This window comes from Budorcas taxicolor, chromosome 4, assembly GCF_023091745.1.
Source record: "Budorcas taxicolor isolate Tak-1 chromosome 4, Takin1.1, whole genome shotgun sequence".
In the NCBI taxonomy this organism is placed as follows: Eukaryota; Metazoa; Chordata; class Mammalia; order Artiodactyla; family Bovidae; genus Budorcas; species Budorcas taxicolor.
The window spans coordinates 21,666,828-21,679,783 of NC_068913.1; the positions used below are offsets into that span (position 1 = coordinate 21,666,828).

At 36.5% G+C, this 12,956-nt stretch overlaps 1 protein-coding gene across 1 annotated transcript in view; it reads right to left on the reverse strand.

The window, feature by feature from the left end:
• Nucleotides 1-12,956, reverse strand: part of THSD7A (thrombospondin type 1 domain containing 7A) — a 284,830-nt gene that overhangs the window by 205,827 nt on the left and 66,047 nt on the right. Inside the window, exons 3-4 of the mRNA XM_052639078.1 lie at nt 12,423-12,671; nt 9,536-9,717 (exon numbers count right to left, since the gene is read on the reverse strand). Coding sequence (XP_052495038.1) covers nt 9,536-9,717; nt 12,423-12,671 — 431 coding nt within the window. The remainder of the gene's footprint in view (nt 1-9,535; nt 9,718-12,422; nt 12,672-12,956) is intronic.

A 12,956-nucleotide genomic window follows, 5' to 3' on the forward strand; every position in this document is an offset into this window, starting at 1 on the left:
GACCCCCATGGACTATACAATCCATGAAATTCTCTACGCCAGAATACTGGAGTGGGTAGTCTTTCCCTTCTCCAGGGGATCTTCTCGACCCAGGGATCAAACCCAGGTCTCCCACTTTGCAGGTAGATTCTTTACCAGCTGAGCTTCAAGGGAAGCCCAAGAATCCTGGAGAAGGTAGCCTATCCCTTCTCCAGCTGCTCTTCCCAACCTAGGAATTGAACTGGGATCTCCAGCTTTGCAGGTGGATTCTTTACCAACTGAGCTATCAGGGAAGCCTGTATGAGGAAAAAATCTAAAAATGTGTGGACATACGTATATGCATAACTGATCCGGTTTACACATGAAACTAACATAACATTGTAAATCAACTATACTCCAATAAAAATTTAAAAGTAGGTAACAACAAATCCTACTGTATATTACAGGGAACTATATTCAGTATCTCATAATAAGTTATAATAGAAAAGAATACGAAAAACTCAATCACCTTGTTGCACACCTGAAACTAACCCAACATTATAAGTCAAGTCTACTTCAATGAAAAGAAAATAATATTAAGCAATTGATGCCAACTGTTCCTTCCACACATTAAACATTTACTCATCACAGAAACCAAATAATTAACATAGTGTCTTAATGTTGTTAGTGATTAAGTTATGTCTGACTCTTGTGACCCTTAATAAACACAATCAACACCTTGTTTTCATATCATCATCGTCATCATTATGGTATTAACTTCCTATTAGCATGAGTGTTTGGGTCTTAAGTATAGGTACCTAAGTATTTCATTGGACTTTATAAGTTGGGAAAGTTTCAATGTGTCTAGCACATTAATATCTTTTTGTGTCATAACATTATTATCGAGAATGTTTTATCCTTATTAGCTCAATATAACTCACATATTTAACACTGTACCATTTATGACTTTGTCAAAGACACTAAACTTTATCAAAGACACTGACATACATAATGAATTTTGTTACCTTTTCTGGGTAATAATTCCTTTGTCATGATTACTTTTGTCTAGGTAATCAAGCCAGTGTCACTCACCTTTACCATTAAGAAACTAGGGGAAAAAATGAGAATGATACAAAGGGTGATAGGTTTGAGATACGAATTTTCAGATGTTTCCTTAAGTTTAAAAAATTTGTTATAAATTTCATGTTTCATTGAATAATATCAAGTTAGCAATATAATTTGTATTGAGTTTTATGTCTGTGAAGCTTATCCTTTACTCTAAAAATTCTGGAGAAAATTCTGGGAATTTTGATTACCCAAGAAAATGTTCTATCAAATGTCATTTAAACAATCCAGCCATTCAATCTTCAGGATAGTGTTAACATTGCACATATACATGTATAATTTAAAAGTCATGTTATTTCCTTGATAAAATAAAAATTTCATCTGCACTTTGTATATAAAGATGGCATTATTGCCTGGGAAGTAAAATGTATGAATCTGTGTGTTTATATACTTTTCACCAGTGGTACCTGCTTGGACTGAATAATCCACAGTCTTAAGTTTGATCACAGTAAAACACATGCAATACATTTGATTGGTATCATAATAATTAAAACAAAATGATTTTCTATAATAACCTTTGACTCTGAATATATTATTTTGATTTTCTATAATAAACTTTGACTCTGAATATATCATTTTGGTTTCTTGTAGCTGTTGAGAACTTCACTGTTAATTTGTTAATTATTTTGTAATTAATTTTTTTCCTTCTCTCTATTCCTTTTAATATGTCTTTGGAGTTCATTAGCTGAAAACCCACTATACTGTATATAATTTATACAAATATTCTTATCTTGCTAGCAGATTTTCTTGATTCTGTACATTCTTGTCTTACATCAATTCTAGATAATTCTCTCATCTTTTCTCTTGGTTCTCTTACTCTGAATCTTCTTGTTTAATTCTGTGTGACTGTTATCCTTGTTTTTATTTTTAATTTCTATTTTCAATGTTACATTTTAGATAATCTGCTTATATTTGTCTTTAATGTACTGATAATCATTTATCTCAATATGTGTAATCTATCCATTTGTTTATTTCCAGTTAAAGTACTTTTTAGTCCTAGAACTTCCATTTCTTTTCTTTTTAAAAATCTGGTCTTTTAAACTGTGCCTCATTATATTTAATGTTCTAATTTTCCTTTACATCTTAAATAAGTTTTAACATATGTATTTTATAGTCTGTATCTGCTTTTTAAAATATTTCCAAACTTGAAAGTCAAATTTTACTGTTTGTTAGGCATTTTAAATCCTGTTTACAATGAATTGTTTTTCCTCATGTACCTCACAATTTTGAGTGGTGTCATTTATCCAGGAAAATCCTGCAACTTAGGTTAAAATGTCTCTCTCTTTAGACTTTTTACTTTTGCTATGTCAGGCACTTTGGTGATACAATTGCCTGATGCCATTTCTTACTTTAATTTTCAGCTTTGTGGTCTCAGGATTTATGGAAGTACCATAAATTTGAGACTTAAACTCATATGAATATAGGCCATAGCTGGAATGTTCAGGAAGGTTTGTTTTTGCCCTGATCCAAGGCTAAAGCTGATCTGATTCTTTTTCATCTCCGGCTATAAGTATGTTGAACTTTTCTGCTTAATCATTGATCCTATAACCTTTGAGGTTGATGAAGTAATGCAGTATTTCTGCTTATGCTCTCTTTCTCTGAGCAGAAGTTAATGTCATTCCCCTTACTGGTTCCACTCTCCCAGGTCCCCATAATGCAAACCCATCTTCCGTACCATCCCCTCCCAAGGGCAATCACAGAAGCTATCAACTCAGCTTTCATTACTGGGAAATCATTTAGTTTATCAAGACCTCAATTCTGCTCTAAAAAGTATTTGAAAAAATATTGCATCCTGAATGTCCAAATATTTTTTAAAGTATGATTTTCAGAGCCTTCCCTGGTGGTCCAGTGGTTAGGAATCCTCTGCTTGCCAATGCAGGTGACATGGGTTCCCACATGCCACATGGCAACTAGGCCTGTGCACCAAAACTACTGAGCTAGCACTTTCGAGCCAGTGAGACACAATTCCTGAGTCTGCTGCTGCTGCTGCTAAGTCGCTTCAGTCGTGTCTGACTCTGTGCAACTTCATGGACAGCAGCCCACCAGGCTCCCCTGTCCCTGGGATTCTCCAGGCAAGAACACTGGAATGGGTTGCCATTTCCTTCTCCAGTGCATGAAAGTGAAGAGTGAAAGTGAAGTCACTCAGTCGTGTCCGTCTCCCAGCTTCCCCATGGACTGCAGCCCACCAGGCTCCTCCATCCATGGGACTCTCCAGGCAATTACTGAAGCTTGCATGCCTAAAGCCCATGCTCTGCAACAAGAGAAGCCACTGCAAGGAGAAGACTGCTTACTGCAACTGGAGAAAGCCCACATACAGCAATGAAGACCCAGCACAGACAAAAATAAATCTATCAATAAAAAAAAAATATATATGATTTTCAGCTAGTCTACCATATTGCTTAAACATAGCATAAATGTCATTAAATATTTTTAGGTAAATAAGCAATGCGCATCAGGATATAAGGCCAAGCAGAAATGAAAACAATATTTCCTGATTATCTGTTTGGGATTCTCATGAAGGTAGCCTTAGTATGAATATTCAAAAGATTTTTAAGCTATCTATATAATTAGAGGAGAGAAAAAAACCAGACAAATAAAAATAGTCTCTTTAAATGCGGGGCCCACCTGACACAAAATGCATAAATTTTTATTCTCATCATTTGATCTACAACTAGATCATGTTTCCTGTATTCAAAGTCAGAGGTGTGAATAGTAATTCTTCAGGGGTGAAGGATGATGTGTATGACTAGAGTCCCTACCTGAAAGAGACAATGTTTAATTGCAACTGAAGCATTAAAGAGACAATTTTCAGACAAATTTTTAAAATTGCACCACTTTAACAAAGGAGAGAGTAAACATGTCAAACAACAAATGTTTATTAAACATTGACTAAGTCAAAGGTATTATAAGCATTGTTTTCATGATTAGATGACTTCCTAGCTGTCTCCTTCTATTTTTCTTTGATTACCTTTTTGGTTGAATTTTCCCTGACACATCATTAGTAAGCTCTTCCTCTACTAAGCATTCTAAGTTACTTCCAGTGTAGACCACTGACCAGCTTACTCTAATTCCCAGCATATAAGTTTTGATTAACTTCCATCCCAGTGCCTGAAACTTCTTTCATCTCACTTTCCGTTTTGTAATCTACTGATCACAAAGAAATTACTGTAGGGGAGCAGGGAAACATCCCTTCTCTTCCACAAAATATCCAGAGGACCAATTTCTGAGGAAGGCCTGATTTCTGCAGGGATTTCTTATGTTTTAATTATTCTATATCACAGTGCTTTTTACATCCCACTATATCAGTGTAGGTAGGGTATGTTTCTCAAACACAACATGACTTACTTCCTTCTTCATTTACCATATGAAGATTAGGAGAGCACAAAGTGGTATGTTTAAAAAAATGATAAATTATGAAAACTGTTCACATGTTCATGAATTTACTACAACAAAAGTGTTCATAACCAAACTTTACACGTTTATATAATTATGATATCTGAGACATTATAAAGTTAGTAAATTCAAAAATCCTTTTATGTTTCCTACAATATTTATATCTGTATGATGATGTTATAGAACGCCAAGAGACAAAAAAATCATTTCTATTTCATGTGTGTTTAGTCACTCAGTCATGTCCAACTCTTTGGGACCCCACGAACTGTAGCCCACCAGGCTCCTCTGTCCATGGGGATTCTCCAGGCAAGAACACTGGAGTGGGTTGCCACGCCCTTCTCTGGGGGATCGTCCCGACCCAGGGATCAAACCCTGGTGTCCTGCATTGCAGGCAGATTGTTTACGATCTGAGCCACCAGGGAAGCCCAAGAATACTGGAGTGCGTAGCCTATCTCTTCTTCTGGGGATCTTCCTGACTAAGGAATCGAACCAGGGTCTCCTGAGTTGCAGGCTGATTCTTTAACATCTGAGCTACCAGGGAAGCCCCAGCTTTGTCTATTTCAAGGACAGTAGAAAGTAAAACTAAACTACTATCTTTCCTAGAGGGTTTAAGAATTATATCAGGGCAGGTATAGAGACTCTTGACACACATTTCTGATTGAAATGTTATGTATAACAGCCTCACCCACCTGTTATTTCAAAAGTGATGGACAGGGAAGGTGCAGCACTAGGCTTCAATGTACTCTGATATTTAGTTTCTGAAATAACAGGGAAAGAGCAGCATATATATAAGCATAGCTATTTTTCCCCCTCAAAACAGTGTTTACTGAAGCAGGGTAGTCTGTGGAACTATAGTAAGCAGACTACAATTATAAATAATTCGTACCTCATAGGGATGGTGACTATTTTATTCACATTTTTGGGGGCAAAACATGTGAAAACATGAGCTCTTTATTCATCCTTCTGTTTACCCATTCACAGTACAGTCATCCTGCCCTCAATCCATCTTTCCATTGATCCTCCAAACCTTTCTGCTGGTTTGTCTCATTCAATGTCATCATAGAGGCTTATTATCCAGACTGTCTTTCTTAATAACCACAAATCTCACAGACCTTATGCAGATATAAGTGTGGATTATTTGGTATGTTCTGTATAAAAGCATATTCTAAAATTTTCTATGATATAAATCACAGTAAGCTTTATGGTGCTTTATAACTGATACCTTTGGCTTCCCTCTTTTGAAAACATGTTCAATCTGTATCAACTGGAAGGATGTTTTGAGTTACTATAGCTAGAATCTACTTTCATTTCACTATGAACTCTTACAAGAGTGAATTCACGTTATGCATCTAAAGATCAGTAACACTTCCATCAGCTTTCTAGGAGTTATACTGATAACCTCCTCATGGGCAAGGCCTCTTCCTATCATATTTTGAGGATAGATTTCATGCCAGGACAAACTGGACATTTTTCAAGACTACTGGAATTCTGAACAGCCAGCTCATAGAAACTGTCAAAGATTTTACTACTGACTCTTCTCAGCAGAGAACCTGTCAAGCCTTTCTTCTAAATAAGTGATAATGGAAATTTTGATCACCTCATATTCTGTTAGAACTGTGAGAGTTCCATGAATAAAATGTGGATATTCTCAATATCAAGAAGAAATATTTTTCCTATTGTCTGTAGATGCCATTACCAACTTAATAACTATCCTGATAATTCAACTCATACCAAGTTTTGAATATCATAATTTATACTTTGTGAGTACTTTAATAATAAATATTTAAACTTCCTGAAAATTAAATATATTAGCTCCAAGGAAAAGAATTATGGCCTTGTGTGGTGTGAGAGTCAGTTAATAGCAGAAAATACATCAATGAATAAAGTAATTTAAAGGGATCTGGCTTTTGTGCTATGGTGGTCATTATCAATCTTCTATGTAACATGATATACCAAGATAACAAAGGAAGTTGATGCCATATCACTTGTTTTCAGTATTTCTGTATAAAGAAATTTTATGTTGGGGCTGAAGTATTTTGAGTTCAAGTATTTTTAATAGTTTGGTTCTGTGTGAAAAGACATTTAGAGAACACAGAGAGAGAATCTACAAAAACAACATTTCAATCCTTGTTCTCCAAATTAAGTGCAATATGAATTGCTTTTAGGATGGGCTGTTCACGGTTAAACAGTCAGGATTTCTTGAGATCAGTACCTTCTTATTAGGATTGAATAAGCAAGTTATTCTGAGAGGTTTCCCTGCTTTTATAAAGTAAGGTTTCATTCTTTCATATTTATTGAAAAAGATAAGACTATGAACAATCTTCACAGCCCACAGTCTAATTGTTCTCCATTCACACATATCTATAGTATTCACATGTGTTATCCTTGGGATGCTGGTATATCTAACAAGTTTCCTACTGGGGAAAATTGAGTACTACTGGGAGCCTGATCGGAGAAGGCAATGGCACCCCACTCCAGTGTTCTTGCCTGGAGAATCCCAGGGACAGAGGAGCCTGGTAGGAGGCCGTCTATGGGGTCACACAGAGTCGGACACGACTGAAGCGATTTAGCAGCAGCAGCAGCAGCAGGGAGAACTCACATCGGAGAAGGCAATGGCAACCCACTCTAGTACTCTTGCTTGGAAAATCCCATGGACGGAGGAGCCTGGTAGGATGCAGTCCAAGGGGTCACGAAGAGTCGGACACTTACTGAGTGACTTCACTTTCACTTTTCACTTTCATGCACTGGAGAAGCAAATGGCAACCCACTCCAGTGTTCTTGCCTGGAGAATCCCAGGGACGGGAGAGCCTGGTAGGAGGCCGTCTATGGGGTCGCACAGAGTCGGACATGACTGAAGCAACTTAGCAGCAACAGGGAGAACTCACATAATCTAAGTTCTGAGGAAAAAATAACTGCAACTTTTAGTAAGCATCAACTGTTTTTGCAAAGACTATAAGAGGCTTATTAATACTCTTGATATTTGACATGAAAGGACACAGATTCTTAAATTATTTATGTTATATACTTACAAGATTGAATATTAATTTTAGGTGAATTGACTGCTTCCATATCTATGAATCTCTGCTTTGGTTTTTGCATTAGTCCAACAGATACATCTTAATAATAATATTCTTTGCATCTTATCTTTTTTTCCTGTGACTTTTATTTTTATTGCTCTGCAGTGCTTTGACAGCAGTAGTCAGGGAACTCTATGACAAAATAATTTTTAAAAGTATCCAATTACAATTCAAAATTCTGAAGGATCTTTTGAAAGTAATAACCTACAGGATATAATTGACATTCAGAAACTAAAATCTGATCTACTTCTAGCCATGAAATTATACTACTCTGAAAGGACTGCCATAATAAATTCACCAAAGGGTATTAAAAATGTAGCCATTAAAGTGACTAAGAAAATATTAATGTACTAACATTACATGTTTTATGCTACTTCCTTAAAATTGCAAGACATATTAGTAGTAAAAGGTATCCCTAGGCTAGACTACTAAATGAGTTAACATGCTGTGTAAAGCCAGTGGATACAAAACAATTAAATTCTGCAAGCTGCAAACGCAAAACTTTAGTCCTTATTTCCCAAGAATTACTAGCCACTCCTTTTTGGTGGGAGGCAAAAGAACTCTCTCTTCTTTTGTTTTATGAAATGTCTTTTTCTCTTGGTTCTTTCCTTGTTTTTCTGATTCTTCTTGGTCATATTCCTTCTCTGAATATTTATTTTTTTATTCCGTTCTTTTTTCTTTTTTTTTTTTTTACCTTTAATACATGCTGTTCCTTCTGCTTAGAATAAACTCCGTCTTGCATGCCTGACCTGCTTAACTATATGGAGTATATGCATCATAACTCAGTTCAAATTCCACCTTCTTTATGAAGGTTCCTTTATTTTCTCACGACAGCTATTCTAAAACTCAATTATAGTGGCTCAGATGGTAAAGAATCTGCCTGCAATGCGGGAGACTTGGGTTTGAACCCTGGGTGGGGAAGATCCCCTGGAGAAGGAACTGGCAACCCACTCCAGTATTCTTGCCTGGGAAATACCATGAGCAGAGGGGCTTGGCAGGCTACAGTCCATGGGGCTGCAAAGAGTCAGACGCAACTGAGCGACCAACACTTTCACTTTGACACTGCATGATGACTGTTGGTCTGTGCGCCCTCATGATGACCATGAGCATTTTCCTGACATGAAATTTATATTGATATTTCTGTCCTCATCACCAAAGACAATTTTTGGAACTCCTCTGGCAACTAATCAATATGTGCTGAATGTATTAGTGATACAAGTCCTGTAGTCCCTCAGGTAGTAAAATGTTAAGAGGCTCTTAAGAGGCTCAATCCAACGATGATCAGATTTTTAGAGTAATATTAATATTTAACAGTATGTACTTTTAGTCTTGGCCATCTTGGACTCACTTATTCTTTTGTACACTTATCACATTTGGTCCCCAAACTGAGAGTTAGACCAAAAAAATTCTAAGATATGTCTACCAAATCAAAGCATTTAATCAAAGGGTTGTTTTTGTTTTTTTTTTTAAGTTATGCCTTTGGGTTAAAGATCTTTTCCTGTAGTTTTATTCTCTATTTCTTTTAAATTCAAAGTGAATTTTCTCTCAATACCATAACTAATTTATTTTTCAACATCATTATAAAACAGCACAACAAGGTTTCTTTTTTAACATACAGGTTTTACTTATATGAAGAAAAGAAATTTGGGCTTTGGAACACATATTTGCATTCTATATGTATCCTTATAAGACACATGTTTATTCTATTTTTATAATTGATTACTCTTGCTAAATTCTGACTCAGAACCTGAAGTCAAAATTTAAAGAGAGGCTTGTCAGCAAACCAGAACCAACCAAAGATGGAACTTTATTAATTATTTTTACAACCATCATTTAGACTACCATTCACCATAGTTAATATCTGCCATAATGTGAACAAATATACAGCTCTTCATGCCCCCAAATGGCTGCATATATACCCCTGCAGGATGATCCCAAGCCTGCTCTCCATAGGTGAGTACTTGAGAAGAAAACAAGATTACCTTCTTTGTCCTTGTGTGTGTTCAATTGCGAGAGGAGGTTCTCGTTGGCCTGCACGCAGTACACCTCTCGGGTCTGGACCCCTCCTCCGCAGAGGGCAGTCTGGTTGCCTCGCCTCTTGTCCTGCTGACTGAGAAGAGGGTCCACCCGACACTCGGTCCACTCTGTGGTCTTCCAGCTGTATCTAGATAAAGAAAATGCCGGCAGTGGCCATGTGTTTAGTGAATAAAGCTTTTCTCCAATCCTATTTGTTTCTTCTTGTCAAGAAAATTAATCTGAACAATTCCTTCCCCTTGAATCAATCTCAGACCACACCTCTGGCACAGGTTCAGTTTCAATCCCTTCTTCTACATCCTTACCCTGCTCCGTTTAAAGAGGGGTTAAATTTAAGATGATTCACTTCTAATTGCAACTACTAGAAGTTACTTATAAATATTTTATGCAAAGAGAGCATAATGCTGAATATATGACATTTTATGTTTAATTAAGCTGAACTCAGGCTTGCCCATTTTTCATGTTTATAAACAAACAAAGATTGAATCTGAGAATGGAGACCATTCTAAATGATGATGAACTCAAACATTTGTTTTGTCTTTAATAAAATGTATGAAAATTCCTTCTTCATACAGGTCAAAATTGTAATTGTGTGTTAGTAACAAAAATATAACATAATTCAGAGTTTTCTCTTTATCTCTGAGAATGAGTGTTCTTTTTTTTCTCCTGTAACATTTGAGCATCCCTGATGAGTACTGATGAATGATGAAAAGAGCTGACATTTCTAATCAGTGGAACACAGGAAAGATGATCTATGCTTCTAAATTAAAGCTCCAATCAAGATTATCATGTGAAAAAAATGTCAGGGGATTATCAGCCCAACACATGCTTTAAGGAGATAGCCAGGGTCTTGATGTCACTGCAGATAGACAGTGATGGCATTTCTCCACCTCAAGGAAAATGGATATTCTAAAAGCACAAAGAAAATGGCTCTTGGAGTACTTTATGTCACTTTTACCAAGATGCTTCCTTAGTAATCAGATTAACAGCCAACATAGGTACAAATGGATGTGCTAATGCTCATCTCAGTTAGACAGAAAGGTTAAATGGGCTCTTGGATGTCTGATCCAGATGCTTTGCTTTGTCAGTGGTAAGGCTTCATGTTGGTAAAGGTGAACTTCATGCCCATTTTTCAATTTTTGTAAGTGGGGATTCATGGCTTAACAGAGGTACAGGTCTGGGGCATCAAGGATTAATGCTCTTGACATATATTTATAAAGGAAGTGCAGCATTCAGGTCAATTATTAAATCATTGATAACTGATGCCTTGAGAGGAGAGACAGGGAGGTGTGAAGGAAAAGAAAACTAAACAAGCCATTCATTAGGGCAGTTAAAACAAAAATTTTATTTTTTTTTATAGGGCAGCATACCAACATAGGTCATCCTAAGGAGTCCTGTGAGAGAAATAAATTTTTTAGTAATGTAAATTGATGACACATTCTTAAAAAAAAAAAAATGCTACCATCCACAAAGGGTTAGAAGACAGAGATTTAGAACAGGGATTTATTTTAATTAATAGTTAATGATGTTTGAATAACTGAGAGGATAAAGATATCCTAGCTTGAGATTAAAAAATGGAAGAATCTCGCAGGAGATGAAACACTCTGACTAGAGAACCTGGCAACTTCCCTGAAACTGTTACGTCAAGGGGAACACACAAGTCAGTGGGGCAGGCAGAGAAGTTAGGAAGGAAACTCTTCAGAGTGTTCAGTTACTGGTTATGTTAGGGGAAAAGGGAGGATTCCATAGGGCTGCATAACTGAAGATCTTGTACGAATCATTACTATGCTTTGTTATTATTATTATTACTCTCAGAAATGGGAGGAGGAGCAGCAGCAGCAATGGTAGTGGTAATTTTCCTCTTCACTGGTTCATCAAGTGCAAGCTGTAAGCCTGTTCTCTAAATGGTTCAAATATTCCAGGGAACCTTTCAATGAAGCTTGTGGGTATCTACCGATAAACTAAGATTCTGTAAGTTTTTTTGTAAATACTCTCTACATTCAGACCAACCTGAAACATATTTATCACCAAGTTAATTCACAGAAATGTCTTAGAAATGATTTTTAAGAATAAAAAGAATATAGTTACAGTCCCAAATATTTCAAAACAGTCTTATTTCATCTGAATTCAATGAACATTTATTGGGCGCTTACCATGTGCCTGGTCCTATGACATATATGAGTGATTAAAGGAGAAACAATCTCCACACCAAGGTTAATAAGCAATCTTGGTCCTGAGAGAGCTTAAAGTCTTATTATTTTGATGTAGTATTCTATTTAATAGGATTTGTTATACACAGTACTGAATTTTAGTAGGGCTTGCTCAATAGGCAAAAGGAACCTATATTTTGAAAGATTATTTTACCTTATAGACTAGTTGACAAACTATGGCTAAATTCAACCTGTACTGTTTCTATAAATCAATTTTATGGAAACATATCCACACTCATTTCTTTACATATTGCTTACAGCTTCAACAGCAGAGTTGAATCATCATGACAGAGACACATGTGGCTCATAAAGACTAACATATTTACTATCTTCTCCACTTCAGAAAAAGCTTGTCAATACTCATTATAGAAAATGTGCAAAGAACTACTGTTAAAAATCCAGCTTTTGTGGAGATTGGGAAACATAGCTTGTTACTGACACTTTTATTTAGTAAAACTGGTATTTTTTGTTTTTATAGGATAGTGTTTGTAAAGAGATACATTTCTACTTAGAATTTGTAAAAATCAGTATTTCTCAACACACCATCCAGTTGAAATCAAACAGCTAAAGGGATATGCAGTTTGGGCAGACGGGGCAGCAGAGACCGCTGTCCTTATTAACTCACGTGGCACAGGGGGCAACTCCATCTCCTTGAGACACACAGGGCTCTTTTTCCTCAAGTTCTGGACACTTCTTCTCGCTGCCAATAGGAAACTGCCTGATGAGCCGAGTTCTCACGCGGGTGCCTTTAGGGGATGCCGTGTCATGGCATGTTTTTGAGCAGGGGCCCCACTCTGACCACTCGGACACCTGGCACTCCTTGGTCATCACGCAGGCCTGGAAGGTCATTGGCAGCTTCTCTTGCTGGCAGAAGCTGCAAAAGAGAATTAATATTCTCATCACAGACTTGTAGGCAGGCATGAACATTCCAGAGCAAAATCAGCTTGGACATTTTTCTTTCTACTTGGAAGTACAATTCCAATTTCATTGAAAATGTACCAACATTTGTGACGTGTAAAAGCTGTTAGACTCCAAGCTAACATTTGCATTTCCTCTTAGTTTGTAATAGTTGTTAAACCATTCACAGGAAATAGAAAATAAAAGGATGAAGCAAAATTAGCTGAAACTAAGTTTACCATATTGTTCATTTTACTCACTC